Below are 17,950 nucleotides of genomic sequence, written 5' to 3'. Positions count from 1 at the left end.
GAAGAAAAAAAGGGGGAAAATCTGCTCCTCGCTCGGACAGCCAGCGCCAGCCAAGCCCTGCGCTTCAGCGCCAGGCGCGCACAGCCGGCCGCCGCGCCGCCCCGCCCGCTCCCGCGGAGCGAGCGCGGCCCGGCTCGGCCCGGCCCAGGTGCGCGGCGCCGGGCGGGGCGAGCGGGCGGGTCCGCCCCCGCCGCCGCCGCCGCCGCCGCCGCTGTAAAGGCGCGGGGGCCGGAGCGCGGTGCCGCTGTCGCCGCTCGCCATGGCCCCGGCTCCGTACCACAGGGAGTTCGCCCGGGCCGGGCAGCAGAGCGGGCTGCAGGTGTGGCGCATCGAGCGGCTGGACCTGGTGCCGGTGCCCGCCGGCTGCCACGGCGACTTCTTCGTGGGGGACGCGTACCTGGTGCTGCTCACCGCCCGCCGCGGCAGCGCCGTCGCCTACCGCCTGCACTACTGGCTCGGTACGGCCGGGGCGCGGGGCTGCGCCGCGGCGGCGGGGGAGCCGCTGCCTCCGGAGGCTCAGCCTCCTGCCCTTTCGGACGTTTCTTGCTGCTTTGCTGGGCTCCGGGGCATCGGGAGATGAACTCTTACTTTTCCTTTAAGTGCTGAACGTGTGATGCTTCTAAGTTGAGGCATTTAACTAACAGAAGTTGGCCTAAAGCCAGCTATTGGGCTGATGCTAAGCCTAATTGCTTCTGCTGCTGTGCTAAGGGACTCTGGGATGAAGAAATGGGGTGTGGAAGGAGGGTATGTATTTGCTTGCTTTGTGGTATTGGTTGAGAAAGTGGTGAAGGATTAAAGCCAAGTGCTGGCAGCATCCAACCAAGATTCAAGAGTGAATCTCTACCCGTATTCAGCTGAAGAAGAATTTTTTTTTCTTTTATTCCATTAGGATTAAAATTTCATTTTGGCATTCTCCCCTGTGATGATGTTATGCTGGCTGGTGCCTGGATGTTGACTTTTTTGGAAAGTGACAGCTAGGCTAACTTTGCTTTCTGATGATACAGCCTGAGAGGTTGGAGGTGAAGTCACCAGAGCTGTAAAAGCCCATTCTCTCTAATATTACATGTGATAGCCTAGCAAAGCCCCTCCTTGAGCAAAAGGGAACAGTGGTGTCTGGCTGATACAGCTCACTGTGACCCTTATCTAGCACAGTGTTTTGGTAGAATAGAACATAAAATGCATCCTCGTTAGTGCATCTTTAGCTGACTTCATCTTCTTGAGACTTTCTTATTTAGTCACTGAGTCATCTGACCTCAGTGGTTCACTATGTAGCAACCCGAGATCTGTTGCTATTGTCTTTTCTCATCATCCTGAGGTTTGTGTTTGTATGCAGTCATCTCTGTGAATGCACACTGACAGGCCAATATTTGTTAACATTAACGTGTTTGAAATGTTTGAGTTCCCATGGATCTCAGTGTGCTTTTGGATGTGTGGAAAAACAATAGCTGATAAAGCTGGGATTGCTTCTGCACAGAGGTTTGAAGCTTGTTTAGTTTCACTTGTGTCAATGAGAAATGAAAAGAGTTGCTGGATGGCATCTGTCTGTGATGAGTATAATCACAGATGGCAGCATAAATGCATTTCTGGCAGATGTTCTCATGTGAGTGGGCACTGGTAGTTATTAGCAGGGTTTGGCGATCTAGACCTTTGTTAATGATGCTAGTGCTTGTCAGTACTGTACTTATCTAGGTACTTATTATCTTTTCAGCATTTATGTAGTAGTTAAAGTACTGTAGATTCTCCTCAGAGAAAGTTGTGGAGAGCCCCTACCTCTGCAGGACTGAAATCAAAATGGCTAAAGACCTCCTAGTTGCACATGTTGATGTGCATTGCATGCTGATGTGGCAATATCCAGGTATTGCAAACAGCTGCAAGCAGCCTGGGTGCACTTCATTCTTTATGCAAAAGACTCTCAATAGCAGTGTGTTTGGTAGCTTGGAAATTGCTTCCTGCTCTCAAAGTCCTGCAGTAGAGGGCAGGGGATGCTGAAATGCTCCTGCAAAGTTTAATGGCAATGGGAAAGAGCAGTTGGATTTGGGCAGGAGTCTGAATGGCTGGTATCCCTGACTTTGTTTCTCACTAATCTTAGAGATGACAAATCTTTTTCTGATGAGCAAACACTTTTTAACCTGTGGACCAGAAAGATCTCAGTTTTTTTTCTGAAGGCTTCCTATAAGTCTCCAAGAAGTAACTGAAGTCAAATTAGCAGTCAGACTTTGGGATGGAAAGAATTCTTGCAAAATTAGCTTGGTGGAAACCTTCTGGATTTTTCACCTACTACAAATTGGCCTTCTGATCAGGACACTTCTGCATACTTAAGATTATTGAGTGCCTTGCTGTTTGATGTCATTGCCACTCCTGCCCTTCATCTGTGTGGGCCTCACATATGCTGGCTTTGAATCTGGATAGATTCTGACATATATATACCCTCCCAAACCCAGAATAAAAATAAAACATTGAGTTTCCATATCGTGCAGCAGCAAGCTGCCTCCTAATACTTTGGGCACACCTGAGGGAGTGGGAAGAGGTCTAGATCACGGGAGGAGGGTGGTCAGTGACCTTGATGCAACCTTGTGCTGTGAGTGCTGTCCTAGGGCAAAATGACCAAAACCTAAAGTCTCATGCCTGGGCATATTCAGTGTGATCAGCTGGGAGCTGAGGAAAGTGTGTTCCTGAGGCACCCCTTCACTCACAGGGTAGCTCTTTCTCTTCTGTTTTTTGTTGTGTATATTTTTAACAGCCCAAGGCCTGCTCTTTGGCCTAGAAGCCAAGTGGCAGAGCATAGTTCCATTGATACAGCTGAACTTTCTCCTTCTAGCATCTAGCAGGTGTGGGCATGCTTCCAAAAATTTCTTTAGAAAATTAAAACATAGATGTTACTAATATGCAGAATTTTCTGGTTACAACCTGTTGTAGCTTTGAGTTTGCACACTGTTCTTTGTCCTTTCACTTATTGCAAGTTAGGGTCTTTTTTAAGTGTCCTAGGATTAGTGTTGATTTCATAGAGTTAGGAAAAAATTAGAATCCAAGAGCTATCTTAGCATATTAAATTAGAGAATATGTTTATATTTGACTGGTTTAAGCTAAGCTAATGGAGAAGTTCCTCCCTTAATGAAACTGTTCATAGATGAGCTCTCTGATGTAACTCTCTGGTGACAGTTATTGCTAAAGAAATTAGCCTTCCACACCTACTTATAACAGTATATGAAAACAGAATGGGCTAACCTTATAAAAAGGGAAACCCAAATTTGTCAACCAGAGGAGATATGTTGGTTTAAAATGATTGTACTGTTAAAAGCATGAACCTGTAGGCTGAGACACTCCATTTTTTTCAGAGAAAAATGGTAATTTCCTTGTTAAGAATGGGACTGGTAGGACTACAGTACTTGGCAAAATTCATTTGACCAGCTTCCATGTTTTGCTTTGGAAAGTAAATCTGAATGACACAGCTGGAATATACCTTCAGGCTAGGAACTGAAAAATGCTCCTTGCCCCTGTGCAGACAACCTGTGTCCCACTTCTTTAGCTATATGGGGATAGTGTCCTTAGTTACATTTTTCCTTTGAATGTATACAGTGCCAGAGCTTTTTATTAGGACTGTGCAGGGCAGAGAGACACCTGATCTCTTTACTCCATGAGAAAGGTATAGTTAGGTCTGTTGAAGCAAGTTTAGTTTGAAACTTTTGTCTCAGCTGCAGAACTAAAGCTTGCATGCTAGTTTATCTCCTTACAGCTGTTGGATGTGCCTTTGCAAAAAAGGCTTTTGAGAACTTTTTTGAGAATTTAGTAATTGTTTAAGTTTCCAGAGAAAACAAATCAAGATTCTTTTCATCAAATGTGTCTGGCTACTGCCTCAGACTGGAGTCCTAAGTCCTCAAATCCTTATTCAATTTACTTTTCTTCATCTAACACCCTGAAAGCTTTTACTTAAGTCATTCAAGTGCTCCATCTCTTAACTAATGGGCTTCAGGCACAGGTGCCCAATGTGGTAGTAAAAGGGTTTGTTCTAGGAAAGGAAATGTCAAGTTATGTAACTCTTCTAACACTTCCCTTCACTGCTTATTGCCTAGTGAAACTTATGCCTGTGTACCCTAAAACTGTGACTGTGGGCAATAGTGCTTTTCTAGATAGCTAAGCTAATTCTCCTCAGTTAATTTGGGTTACTGGGCTTGCCCTTGTTTCCATTACAGAAGTGAAGTCCATAGTTGTGAAGGCTTCAAGCTTCTCTGGCCAAACAGCAGCCTGTGCAGATCTTGCCTACGGCAAGTGTATGGCTAATATCACAGCTAAGTGCAGTCCAGGCGGGATAACTTCTGAACAAGCTAACTCAGCTGCCGGAATGATGTTAGCATAGCAAGGCAGTCAAAGTGGGTTCACACTGTCTTGGTAGTGGTATCTGTTCTTAGCTTAGTGCTCCTGGTTTCGAGGTCTGCACAGGCATTGAGGGATGTCTTTCCAGCTACTAACTGACTCTTCTGCTCAGTGGAAAGACTACACTAGCTTTGCAAACAGACAGTCAGCTAGGTTTTGTGACAACCACTTTTGCAGACTAGCTCTGTTAGATACAGGATTTCAGGGATCTGCCAAGTCAAAACTTGACAATTATCAAGTTTATTAAAATGGTGCTGGTGGGGGGGGGGGGGGGGGTTGAACAGCATTATTACTGTTAACCCGCTGTTACAAATCTTTCCTTGAAGTGAGGTTGAGTGAGAATATTTGGTGATGAACAGGTACAAGCCCTACCTGAAGGGAGCTGTCTAGACTTAAAACTATCACAAGTAGAAATGGCACATACTATTCCAGGATGAGACTACTTGTGGGAATAAAAATGACTATGGCCTATTTATTTTCTTTAATAAAATTATGCCTGGTGTGTTTTTTAACTGTCCTTAATCCTTGTCCCCAGAGATGAATATTCAAGACCTATCCCTGTAAACCAGGATCAATCCTGGTCAAATTTATACTCCCTCCTCCTGCTTTGTACACTGTGACTTATTTAGAGCTGCCTGTACCTTAGCCTAGAAGGTAACCCTGATTTCCTTATGGCTTGAACACCGTACATTAGGTTTGATGCTCCCTTGTCTTTTTTAAATGGGTTTTCACTGACTACTTTATTGCACAGCAGCTGTGAGACTGAGCCATGGTAATGGTTCTGATCTCTAATGATGCACCCAAACCAGTTTTCTTGGGCCCTGAACCCTGTTGTATAATTACAAGCAATAAATCAAAAGGATCTAGTTCCAATGGAAATGAATAACCATATAAAAAACCCAATAACTTTATGTGGACTGAGGTCTGCAAAAGAAGAACTTGCAGTGTGGCAATATGAATCACTTGAGTGATGGGGATTTTTTTTAAGAGGTTCTTGGGTTGCATCCTGATCTCAGTAACTTTCTACCTCTTTTCAGCCACCCTCACTGCTTTCTCTTCCTTATGCCTGCATTCTTTGGTATCCCTTTGACATCTACTTCATCCTTGCTGCTTTCTTACTGCAGGTTTTCAGTGCCCCACAAAAGCCACAGTCGTGGTGTTACTGCTGCTGGCAGAAGCAGAGTAGTGTTATGAGGCTTGGGAAAGGGGTTGTGTGTGTGTGTGTGGGGGGGGGGGGGGGGGGTTACCTGTAGGATTTGTGCTGCTGAGCCACTGATAACTAGCTCCTCTCTTACAGAGAGCAAGGGAGAGACTCAGTGCACCCTATACCCCTCTGCCACACTTGCTCTTTCCTTGTATCCTGCTGATGGGCCTCCTGTGGCCCCAGCTCCTGGCTGGTGCACAATCAGCTTCTGATTGCCTATGCTTAAATCTAGTTCTAATATACAGCCTGCTTTGCAGAGTGGCTAGGCCATCAACACACTAGGTAAGGAAGACCATTTTGTCACAGCCTTGGGAACTGACTGATCTCAAAGGTACTTACTTCATCAGGGCATACTTTGTAGCTGAGCCCCAAAGCTGCTTTTCTTTCTCCCAGCTTTATCAGGTGATCTAATAAAAGATATATCTATGCAAAATATGCTTGCTTGTGCTATCATGTCAATAGGAACACTCAACATTATTTTAACTTTATTTATAGCTTAGGAAAAGGTGGTGAGTTGCTCTTACTCTTAATATGGCTTACTGTCTAACCAGTCCTATGATGTTATCTTCCTGGGCGTCTTCACACTTCAACTTGAGTGCAAAAATGGGTTACCACAGACATTTGTTTTGCTAAACTTGCTTCATTGAGATATATTATTATTTAAAGGGTTGAGAGGAGGGAAATTCAGCTTTTGCCTCCTGTTTTTAGCTTATGAAGTCTGTTTGCAGGTAGCTAAGAAATGGTCAAGATAATGTTGGTCACTGTCAAAAGCACTGTCATGTAGTGCTCTGTCACAGCACATGCAGACTGTACCAGGTGCAGAAGACTGGCTGTCACAGGAACTGTTTCTATAACAGAGTTCAAAGGTACATGCTGGTGCTTAATAGACATAATCTCACTTTGTTTCAGGGAAAGAATGTACCCAAGATGAAAGCACAGCTGCAGCTATCTTTGCTGTTCAGATGGACGACTACTTAGGAGGAAAGCCTGTACAGAGTAGAGAAATTCAAGGATATGAGTCTACTGAGTTTGTGGGATATTTCAAAGGAGGAATTAAGTACAAGGTAAAGAGCTAGCTGAGAAAATGTACTCTAAAATGTGACACTGTCCCCCAAAGTAGAAACAAATCTTTAATGGACTTGGAAAAAACCTGCATTGTATGCTATTGAATGTTTAAGAAACTGTTTCCTAATACTTAGTGGTATTAGATCTGTGCTACCTGTGCTAAACTATGAGTGCAGTACTTGTGCAGAGTATGTCAGCTTGTTTACCAGCCTTTGCTGTAACTGCAAACCTGGCCCAAGTGTTTCCCCAAAATTAAGCTATCCTGAGATTTTTGTACTTGTCACTAAGGGAGCTCACAGTTGGGACTTCTTGTATTTGGAAGGCAATAAATCTCAAAGAAGCCATTTCTATGCAGTAGACTGGATTGCTTTGTTCAAATTCAGAATCCAATATGCCTAAGTGATTAGACATGAACACCTTTTTTTGGTCAAAAAATTGTACTTATGTTGTATGGAATAACTTTTCCAGTAGTACTGCAGTTATCTTCATCTTTGAAATAGCTAACAAAAACAAAACCCCAAATACTTCTCATGAAACCTTTTATATTTTAAAAGTTGACATTCAGTCAGCTGCAATGTCAGCTGCCTTCTTGCTGTGCCACTTCCAGAGCAGTAACTTTAGGAAGGAACATCTGAGCCATCTATGTTATTGAAAGAATAATGTGTCTTCTGAGAGAAAACAGTATGTGCATTTTTCTGTGGCTGTGAACTTCAGTGACTGTATAGGCTGCTTAGATATACTAGATGTTCTGGGAGACTTGGTCATTATTTTTTTCATGTGTTACGGAGATTTTTAACCTGTCATTCTAAACAATCAAACTGAAGTTTTTAACCTTAGTTTGAGTAAGAGGGCTTGACAGTGACCTGCCTGCTCTTTCCCTGTTTTCCTTAAATATTTGAGTGGCAGATTGTTCCAACCCAGGGTCTGCATATCCTAGAGGAGTTGAGAATACTGCCTCATGGGAGCATGTAGCCCACCCAGTTTACAGGAATAAGTTAGACTTAAATTCATAGCTGTTAAAATCAATGTTTTATTTCTTTCACTACATTTGCTAAGTAGCAAATATTTCAGAGAATTCCAGAACTGCTATGGAATTACCCTTCCCTTTAGACATAACCAGACATTAAAACCACCTGAACTTCTGAGATTTAGGAAGTTGGGGAAATCCACCCAGGAACTGCATATTCCTTTGTTTTCCATCAGTCCCTATTCAGTAACCTACTTAGTTTTGTCCTATCAGTGCAGTTCAGCATTATCTGAACCTTAAGATGGTGCAGGAGAGAGTGCAGTAAATCCCACATTTTCTTTCTCACTCACCAAAAAAACCCTACTCACACTTAAAAGCAGAGTGATGTCTGAAGAAGGTTCACAACATGAGTGAGTTCAGCTGCAGAAGCATTCACCATGTCTATCTGATCTGTGGTCAATGTTGTTAAAACCATATACAATTTTGGTTCATCTCTCACTGCATAACTTGTTTTCAGCTAGTTTCTCAGCTGTAGCAAAAAGTTAAGCTTGCAGAAACAAGGCTGAAGTAAAGCTTGCTGCTTTGTGTTTTTATTCAGGCAGGTGGTGTTGCCTCTGGATTTAAACATGTTATTACTAATGATCTGAGTGCTCAGAGGCTTCTGCATATCAAGGGCCGGAGAGTAGTACGAGCCACCGAAGTTCCTCTTGCTTGGACCAGCTTCAACAAAGGAGATTGTTTCATTATCGACCTTGGAACTGTAAGTCTTTCACAGAGACATAAGTGCTGAAAATAAAGACCTACAGCATCTCTTCTAAGGCTTGAATTGTGCCTTAAAATAGACAATTAATTTGTTGCTTGCCCAAACCAATTGAAAGACTGCTTCAGAAATAAGTTTTAGTATTGCAACATGCTGCAGGTTCAAAATTGCCCCTTAATGGTTTATGAAGTACATGCATTCTGCTTTAGGAAACAATTCTCTTCCACACAAAGCATTAAGATCTTTTTTTAACACTGATGTTGATGTGAGAAGGATTTCATTCCTCTAAGCCTTAAGCTGTTCACATGAAGCCCTTTCTCACTTTGGTGATACCCAAAAGTGCAATGGGCAAAAGATTAGTGCTAAGGTTCAGAACTTAACACAGAAATTGGACTTTTTCAGAAGTTCAGTATGAAAAAGTGAAAATAGTTTGTGCAAGGTAGCAACTGCACCTGGTCTTAACTTTTCTCTGAAATCTTGAATTATCTGACCACTTCCTTTTGAAATGTAAGAGTTCCCTAAAACATTGAAAAAGGAGTTGTTCTGAACTCATGTTATAAATTTGACTTTTTCTCTGAAAAACTTTCGCTGGTGTGACATGGATTGTGAGGGGCTAGGCCTTCTAGAAGAAGTGTCAGTTCCTGTGTGCAAGTGGTTTTTGGTTTATACTTACGGCTTCTTCCCTTACCTACTTAAGGGAAGATACTGGTATTGGGCAGCTATATTGATTATGTTTGCCAGATTTCTATCATGCTCAGCAGTCTTCAGATTAGAAAATAATACTGGTTAACGCTGTTCTCCTAACGTCATTCAGCTCCTCCTGATCTGTGTGCTCTGACCATCTGAAACAGCAAGGAATCAATATCCAAACCATTACCTCTAAATGTGATGTCTATTAAGGATACATAGAAGATCCAAATCATCATATCCCATGGGAGATTTGTGAAAGGAAGGAGGGAATACTGGAGCTACATATTAGTGGAAAATGCAGCTTTTGAACTTGGGCTGTCACAGGGCTTGGTGTGTTTTCGTCCCTTTCCCTGTAGATACCTTCTAGAGCCAGGTGTATGCCATGACTTCCACTTGCCCTGGCCCTTACTGAGTTCTGGCTACTCAGTTTGCATAAAGTAGTTGCTAAAATCATGCTGCAGCCATGACAATGACACTCAAATGCCACATAGCTATTTAGTGGTGCTATGTATATATCTTAGGGTTCATTCCTTTTGGTGCATGCTATTTGAGGAGAGTATTGTTATTAAGCAATTTAAATGTAAAAACACATTAGTTTTTTGACTTCTAATACTGAATGTACATTGTGAGCCTTCTTTTTTAGTATAACTGACTCTGGCTTCTGACTGTTTGATAAGACAGATTAAGCAGTGATGTAATCCTCTAGGAAGAAAGATTAGATGGGAGCAACATCTATATCTTTTTACCATGCGTTATGGTATGGGGGGTGTTGGTCAAATCATATGACAAAATTTTGGTGTTGCTTTATTGGAGTTCTGAGTAGTAGATTTTTCTCAGTTGTGTAAACATGTCTAGGGCAGGGAACTGTTTCAGCACCCAGAAATCTGTACATCTTTGTTTTGTAAAAAATAGAATTTCCTTTCTTGAGAGTTGAAAAGCAAGTGTTGAAATAATTCAAGATCAATATGCGTAAGTCTAGCTGAAGTGTCCATGGAGAAACAGATGTCTAGAACTTGCTCATGGTTTCCACTGTGACACTATTTTCTGAAAGCTGTATTTTAGATTGATGTCTTTACAATGGCGTTCCAGTCCTGGGAAATTTCAAAGGAGCTCTTAATCAAATTTAGGGTGGTTCTTAAAAAAAATAAGGATTTTGGCTCAAGGAGATGTCTTTACTCTAATAACCAAAAGAAAATGACTGTTGAGTACGGTTGCTCTCAGCCTTGGAATTTATCACAGGGCACTACTGAACCATCAGCTGAGAATAATGGGCAGTAATGGCATGAAAAATACTGGCCATATCACTATTTAATAGCAAATTATTGTAGCATGTCAAGCAAGATGAATTTCTAAGGAGTACTTTTCCCAGTCCCTTAGCTAACCAGAGATGGTTTCCATGGCACTATAAAACTGCTTGTGCAGCCCATTTCCTGTTATCTGCATCAGAGCAGTCATCTAATATAATTAGAAATCGCTTATTTTTCTCATTGAGCTCAATTACTGCAGTATTTTAAACCTGTGGTCTGAACAGATAAGGGATAATTAAAAAAGGCTAATGATCAAGAACAAAACAATGATTGGCCACTAACACTTCCCTTGCTGGTGATACTTACGTAAGTATGAAAGCTTTTTGTGTGCATTTCCAGCTAGCTTCAGATAGTTTGGGTTCTGATGTTTACCTCATTGCTAGCATGTTGTTTACAAACCCAAATTTACAGTATTTTAAGCATCCTGCCCAAATCTTGTCAAACACTTGCCTGCTTTGAACTTCCTAGACTGGAGTAGAGAATTGCTGCAAATAGCAGGGAACACATTGGCTCTTGGGTGCTGATCTGAATCACTTGCTATCGGAAATGCATACAGACCTCTTATCCAAACGATCTTCTGTAAGCCGATGACATGAGCACTACAACCATGACAATTTCAATGGTTCAGCGCAATGAGTGATTCATGAGGATGTCTGCAGTGTCCGACCTTTTTTCTTCTCCCCTACAAGGCATTTACATTCCACCTCTGCATTTGAATCTGGGAATCTCCTTGTAAGGGTGACTTTTGGGGCAGGGCAGGCAACCTAAGTACAAGCAGTTGCCGAGAAGGCTTTGTACAAGACCTGGAGTAGAGAGACCAATGTTGGGTGCTGCTTAGCATGTCCTGTACTGGTATAGGTGGGCTAGAGCCCTCCCAGAAGCTGTGGTCTCCTCCTGTACTGCCCATCCCATCCTTTTGGCTGGAGGCAGGTTCAATGGAGGGTGCTGAGCTCTTCCTTGTGTCTCACCTGGGAGGCACCAGGACATGTTTGGCAGTTCTTGGCTGCTGTAAACTGTCTGGCTCTGTCCTGTGCTGTCCCCCTCTACCTCTGGAGGATGAGTGATGCAGAAACAACTGTGTCCTGTCACCTTCCCTTAGCCACATCCCTCTTTCTCCTCTGTCAAGACAAATTTTGGGAACACAAAGCAGTGGGAGAAGGCATGGAGAATGGTTGGGGAGGGGAAGGAAATCACTGTGGCATTAGTGGATAATTTTTTTCTAAGCTATTTTAGTATTAGCCAAATGCATATTTTAATATTGCATATTTGATGTGATATGCTAGGTACTTTTGTCACTTTTCTTATTGGTTGGTTTAAAGAAGGAAGGAAAGTCCTCAGTATTGAGGTTCACCCTGGATATATTGGTCTATACTGGCAGTGCACAAAATGTGAGTGTTGGGGACACCAATAATACGGGAAGGACTGGAAGACCCCAATCAATGAGAGAAAGGGTAACTTTCAAAACATATGTGGCAGGAGCAATGGAAGTAGCAATATAATAAAACTGCTTGAAAAGTGATCAGCTGACTTTGAAAGTTCCTCAGCTCAGTCTGAGGAAACCCTCTGCAGTAGGAAGGCCATCTAAATTTATACCCTTGGTGACCTATAAAAATATTCCCTAGGCAGTTGTTCAGATAGAAATTTGTAAAGTGTAAGGTTTAATTCTGACTAGTTGACTTTCTTCTAGAGGGGAGGCAGCAACAGTGTTACTTGCCAAGAGACTGCAGAGGGCTGCATATCACTTAACCTCTGTAAGAAAATTGAGACAGTCCCTAAAAATAAGGTCATAGTGGGTGATAAATACTGAGCAGTTCTCTGAGCTTGGGACTGACCTATGCCAAAAAGTTTTCTCAGTACAAGCATAGGTCTGTTAAATCTTACTCCTGTCCCCAAAGGAATTGGATGTCAGGAATGCAGAAGGCTAGGTTGTAGGTATACCAAAAGTTAAGTAAACACTGAAGGCAAACTGCAGTCAGTTGTCCATCCTTCTCGTTTCAAGGGTGGTGCTTCTAAACTGTGGTCTGTAAGCAGCTAAGAGGCTGCTAGATTGAGATTTAAGAGCATGCAAAGTGTGTTTAAGAAAATCAGTTTGCTGTGCCATATAGCAATTGACATGCATGATTTCTCAAGGGCTCCATAAATCACAGGTGAAAATCATGATGTTAGACAGAGGCATGGGACTGAGTAAAGCTTTTGTGACCATGTATTCACTGGCATGCTCCTACCTGAGCTTCTCAATCTAGCAAAATTTCAAGTGGGGAAGAGATGGTGCTCTCTCAGACACTAGAAATACATCAAGCTGAAAGACAACTGTCTTTTTATCACTTATAAAAATTAACTTCCTATAGACTAAAATAGTTAATTTTCTTCTAAACATAATTTCCACTTTCTAACAGTAAAAGATCAAGAGGACAGATACCTGTTTTATGGTTATGACTATTGGATATGAGTCAATGTCATGTTGTAACCTTAAGTACAGCTGTAGTTTTGCTTGCTTCTGTCATCTCCCTTCTTGCTTGCACTACCTTTCCTATGTGGTCTTTCTGCTACTTTCAGGAAACCAGTTCATAACCAGCATATTAATCATTTTATAATAAAGTCACTGCCTGGGAGTAAACAGGACTGGAAGAACAGATTCTTGCACATGGGAGTCCCTCATTGTAAGATTCTAGTTCTGTTTTTCTGATGCAACCAACCAACCACTTTTTCTTGTTTTTTCATTCATGTTTCTCTACAGCTAGCTTCTTCCCCAGGCTCCCTCACCTGAGAGTTGGAATATTGGTCATGCTGTAACAGAGTTCCCAAACAAGCAGCAGAGCTTGCAGAACTAATAGCTTTAGTTCTTTATTAACTTAATGGATTATTAACAGCTGGGAAATATAGCTAATCTATGCATAGTATATCTTAGTAAACAGGCATCTTGTATTACTCTGTTGTTAGTAATCTGACTTTCCTGTGAACCAGTTATTTTTACAGTTTCAGTAGTGTAAACTTCAGCATTTTAGAAGTGTGTTCCTAGAGTCATCAGATAAACAACAACTGTAAAACTTCTCTCTTCCTTTCAGTTAAAGCTTCATGATTTGCAGTTTTCCTTCATACTCTATGAATAGGAAAGTTATTTTTTTCCTGTTTGCATGCAAAAAGGGGCTAAAACGGAGAGACTCAGTAACTGAGAACTTGTACTTTCTGATAGATAGGACATACATGTATGCGTGAGTGTTCAGTCAGATTAGTTTTCTTCCTGGTGGTGTAGGAAATCCAAATGCATTGCATTGCTCCTTGAACTGCTGTTACTTAGAATGGCTGTCCTACTGGTACTTGCCCTTTGGGGCACTGTGGTATAGCAACAAATATTCCCAGAATGCACTAACAAAACAGTTAGGTGCAAGAGGAAAAAAATGAATATAGTGTTTGTGACCCATCTGACTTCTTATCTTGACAATTTGTTCCAGTTGAATCAAATGAGATACTCCTAAACTGATTACAAAGATGCTATTGTAATTATACTAGGACCATTCATGGTGCCCTCAGACAGCATTCTGGCTGAATTAATTCAGTGTGGTTTGGATTATCAAAACTCTGCAACTTTCAAAGGCTCACTGTGTTACAGTTTCAACAAATGTAAAAGGCAGATTTGATGAATATGTGAAATAATCTTTTTTCCCCCTCTACCAAGAAGCCAACAGCTGAGACAGCAATAAACACTGAATAATTTTTGCTGAGAAAAATGGCTCCAGAAGCCCATATTAACCTTGTTCAGCCCAAACAGTCTTCTCAGTATATATGTCAGTTCCTGCAAAACTGAATTAGTTATTGAACTAACAAAGTTGCTATACTTGAGGCACTTATATTCAGTTTTATCACTCAGTTACTTTTCCTCACCATTTGGACTCTTTTCTTGGTTTAGCACACTTCTGGCTGAAAATGAAGCTATGCACCCTCTTGTTTTAGGGGTCTTCATTCAAAGCTTCCAGAAGCTAGTGTTTGAGAACCACTGAGATGTAATGTGCACTTGTTTTAAAAGTACCTTTAATGAAAATTGATAGCATTGGAAGCACTTCTGTTTGCAGTTCTCATAAAAGCTCACTTTTCAAGTCTTTTTGCAAGTTCACGTTTTGTATTGACATCATTCCTTTTAATCTGCACATTGACTTTAACTTAAAAGACTAGACTTTAACAATGAAGAACAGGTTTTTAACTAAAATGAGCTCTTGCCTTATCAAAACAACAGTTTAATGACCCTGAAGACAATGGAAGGAGTCCCACATGGATGTGTGCCAATTGCTTTGATATAAGAGGAGCATGATGAGATGCATATAAAAGCTTTGCGAATATTCATGCACATTTGATCTGCCTGTAGTTTTGCTAGGTCCTTCCACTCCTCTCAAGTGGGATTTTAGGTTCACTGATACATAGAAACATTTATTTTTAATAGGAGTAAGTCTTGGGGTGTGGGGGTTTTTAATCTATTTTCTGTGACTCTTATCTGGCCGGTTCCTTTGGGCATTCCTGCACTCCACTGCCCCTTGTCCTGACCCATCTACTTTCTGTGCAAGCCCAGTCAACAGAAACCAGTGCACCAGTAAAATGCTACAGTGGCTTTCTGTGATGTGGTTAATTGCCAAAGCTCTTATCTGCTCCTATATAATATAATAGAAGCAACTAAGCCCAAGAGAAGAGAGGCATTAAGGCAATAATAACCTTACAAATCTCCTTTTCCTGGCATCTATCCCTTTTGTGAGTTGTGGAGTTCATATGAGCAAGCAGCTTCAGCTGAAACTTCTCACTAAGCCTCTTTGCTTTGTGACTGTGCCTGCATACATAGCACTGGTGTACACCAACCAAAGACAACTTCCTGACATACACATTAAGTCAGCATAAGCTAAGTCATGCTGACACTTAATTAGAAGTGGTAACTTGTTAGGGCGAGTGGACATTACGTTCTGGAAGCATGTGGGCAAAGGTGCAGGGGTTTAGGTCCAACCAGGGCCTGCCAATGAAAAATGGAGAGGGGAATATTGTCTTATGATATTTGGCTTAATGTCTTTCCTTAATGAAAGACATTATTTTTTGATGCTTTAAGATGAAGGAAGCTTTAATATTTAAAATATTCTCCTCTTATTTTTTTAACAAATGAAATTTGACAAAAACTTGTTTCAAAGTAGAGTTTTGAAACCTATTGAACTTGTGTAGTTTTTAAATGCCTTTCTCAATTAGGATTAAGGAAATTATAGTGCAGTATAAGCCTGAAAGTTACTAGGATCTTGAACAAAGGTATAGGATTAAAACATTTGTATGTTCAGGGCACATTTGTAACTAGTATTAAATTGGGTCCTTCATGCTACTCTGCTTTGGCTTTCTTAGCCCTGGCTCAGATTCATAAAAAGGACACAGGGACACAGTATAACTTTTTTATTTGCCTCCCATCTGAGCAGGCTGCCAATTGAATACAGAGGTGGCTTGTGTCAGAAGGGAAAACTTGTTTTTATGTCACTCCTGAAATGAGCAGCTTCTGTTTTTGTTTTGCCTTCTCTTGCTCTACATCCAAGTCAGCTAGAACAGGAAAGCAGGAGGTATAGTGGAGAGGGATTGTGAAAGTTCAGGGAAAAGTGCCAAGGTATTTTTATAATCTCAGTTATACATAAGCCACACAATTATCCTGCAGCACACTTCTGCATCGAAGGCAAGTGTTGCACCACTCTAATGCACTGTAGTAAACACGTGAGACCTGGCTCAAGGTTGCTTTGCAAGCCTGTAACTATTGGGAGTAAAAGCTGAGATTCCTGATACCTGGAATCTGTTAGGTTCCTTGTAGCTTATGTGCAAGTGTTGAATGCCTCTTGTCCTAAACTTCCAGATCTCAGAAATGTGTGGAGAGGTCTGCTCTGTTCTTGTGTACAAGATTAATCTGGCTCTGGAGCAGCTGACCCACTTTCTCTTTAGCCCAAAACAAATTGGAAAGCAAAGAAGCCAACAACCAGAAAGAAACCTGACTTCTGCATATGAAGACCAGTCATGAATTTGAGATGACTTGAGCTAAACTTATTTGGATTTGTAGTCCTAAAATTCTGTTCTCCTTGTAATTCTAGCAATTATACAACTTTCTCTTCTATATATGGCAAGATTTCTTTTTTGGTGCCTTAATCTTCTTGCTAAACGCTCACAGGTGGTCACCAATTTATTGTAACATTTTCTTATGCTGAGCTGCTAATTGTCTCACTGATCCAATAGTGATATTGGTATCAAGAGCTATGAATATCAGGTACCAGAGCTTCCATATCTTCCATAGCTAGTCTATTTCTTTAAACTGTTAACTAGATTTTAAAAATTACTGCTGGTAAGACTTCCAAAAATAAACAGGGCTTGGCAAAGGAATTACTGATGAATGAAGTTCCTTTTTCTGAGGGGAGTGAATGCTTGAGGTCTATTTTCATTTTAATAGAAACATTTTTTGTCAGCTTGCCAATTCAAAATAAGGTTACCAAAGCAAGGCTAAACTTAGTGAAGGTGCAATAGAATTTCAGAATTGTGAAAGAACTGAGTGAACTAGAGCTAAGTGCCATATTATGGCCCTAGTTCAGCACTTAATTTTAGACACATATGCCTGCATAGTAAGTAAAATACAAGCCAAAGCTCAGTAGCTTGCTGGACATAGCTTGCTGATCCTGGATAGGTATGTCTGATAAATGCAAATATAAATATCAGCGTTGTCAAGCAGCTGTTTAACTTTTAATCCTTTCTCTGGATTTAAATACATAAAAATATGCCCAGAGACTGAAATGAATTGGTTGTATCAGGAAGACAAATTCAAAATATCTATCTGAACTTCTATCCTGAGGCCTCAGAATGAGTTATCTGAAAATATTTCAGTCCTAAAGTAAAATAAACTAACTAAATCTAAACTCCAGAAGCTTGTAAAACTCAGTATGTAGTTTAACACTCTTGTGCTCAATGTAATTAAAAGTATACACTTTCATGGCTCTTGGCTGCTTGCTGCCTTCTGTTAAATTACACATGTTGTACTTGAAGGTTTAACTTTTTGGGTTTTGATAAAGAATGCTGCCTTTATCTTCAAGGACTTGAAAACATTCAGATTCTTGTTTCTCCAACTTTCTTTAATCTTTTTTTAATAATCAGAGGATAGTACTTTAGGAATGATATTGCTCATCTGTGCATACTCTAGATCAAGAACACTTCAGATTGACTGCTTGTTCAAGCCAAGCTGCTTCTGCTGCAGGAGAGAACCTGGGTTCCATTTACTACATGCAGATTCTCAGGGTTAGAGCTGATAAAATTGCGATTTTACTTAGTTTGGGCCAAAAGTACTTGTTCCCCATTTTAACAAAATGTGTATGTAGTTTAAACTTTTGGTTTTTTCTTTCCATCATAAAAGTTGAAACAACCACATATGCAAAATGAAGTCTTGTGTGGTATTATTCATGCCAAATTTTGCAAAATTTAGCAATTTTCTGCAGAGTGAATTCTGAAAACTATTTGAGGAATTTCTTTTTTTGTGGTAGCTTATGACCTCTTGTGTACTAATTTTGGGGTCTGAAAGGAACAGATAATTGTAGGGCTAAGTTTAT

At 41.0% G+C, this 17,950-nt stretch overlaps 1 protein-coding gene across 1 annotated transcript in view; it reads left to right on the top strand.

Annotated features, from left to right (window-relative positions):
* Positions 1-230: 230 nt before the first annotated feature.
* SCIN (scinderin) overlaps positions 231-17,950 on the top strand; it is a 56,971-nt gene continuing 39,251 nt past the window's right edge. Inside the window, exons 1-3 of the mRNA XM_026105062.2 lie at positions 231-458; positions 6,485-6,639; positions 8,206-8,367. Coding sequence (XP_025960847.2) covers positions 260-458; positions 6,485-6,639; positions 8,206-8,367 — 516 coding nt within the window. The 5' untranslated portion in view covers positions 231-259. The remainder of the gene's footprint in view (positions 459-6,484; positions 6,640-8,205; positions 8,368-17,950) is intronic.

The sequence above is a fragment of the Dromaius novaehollandiae genome, chromosome 2, assembly GCF_036370855.1.
Source record: "Dromaius novaehollandiae isolate bDroNov1 chromosome 2, bDroNov1.hap1, whole genome shotgun sequence".
NCBI classification, from domain to species: domain Eukaryota; kingdom Metazoa; phylum Chordata; class Aves; order Casuariiformes; family Dromaiidae; genus Dromaius; species Dromaius novaehollandiae.
Note: the sequence above shows the minus strand (reverse complement) of the source record. Positions and strands in the feature narration are given on the sequence as shown.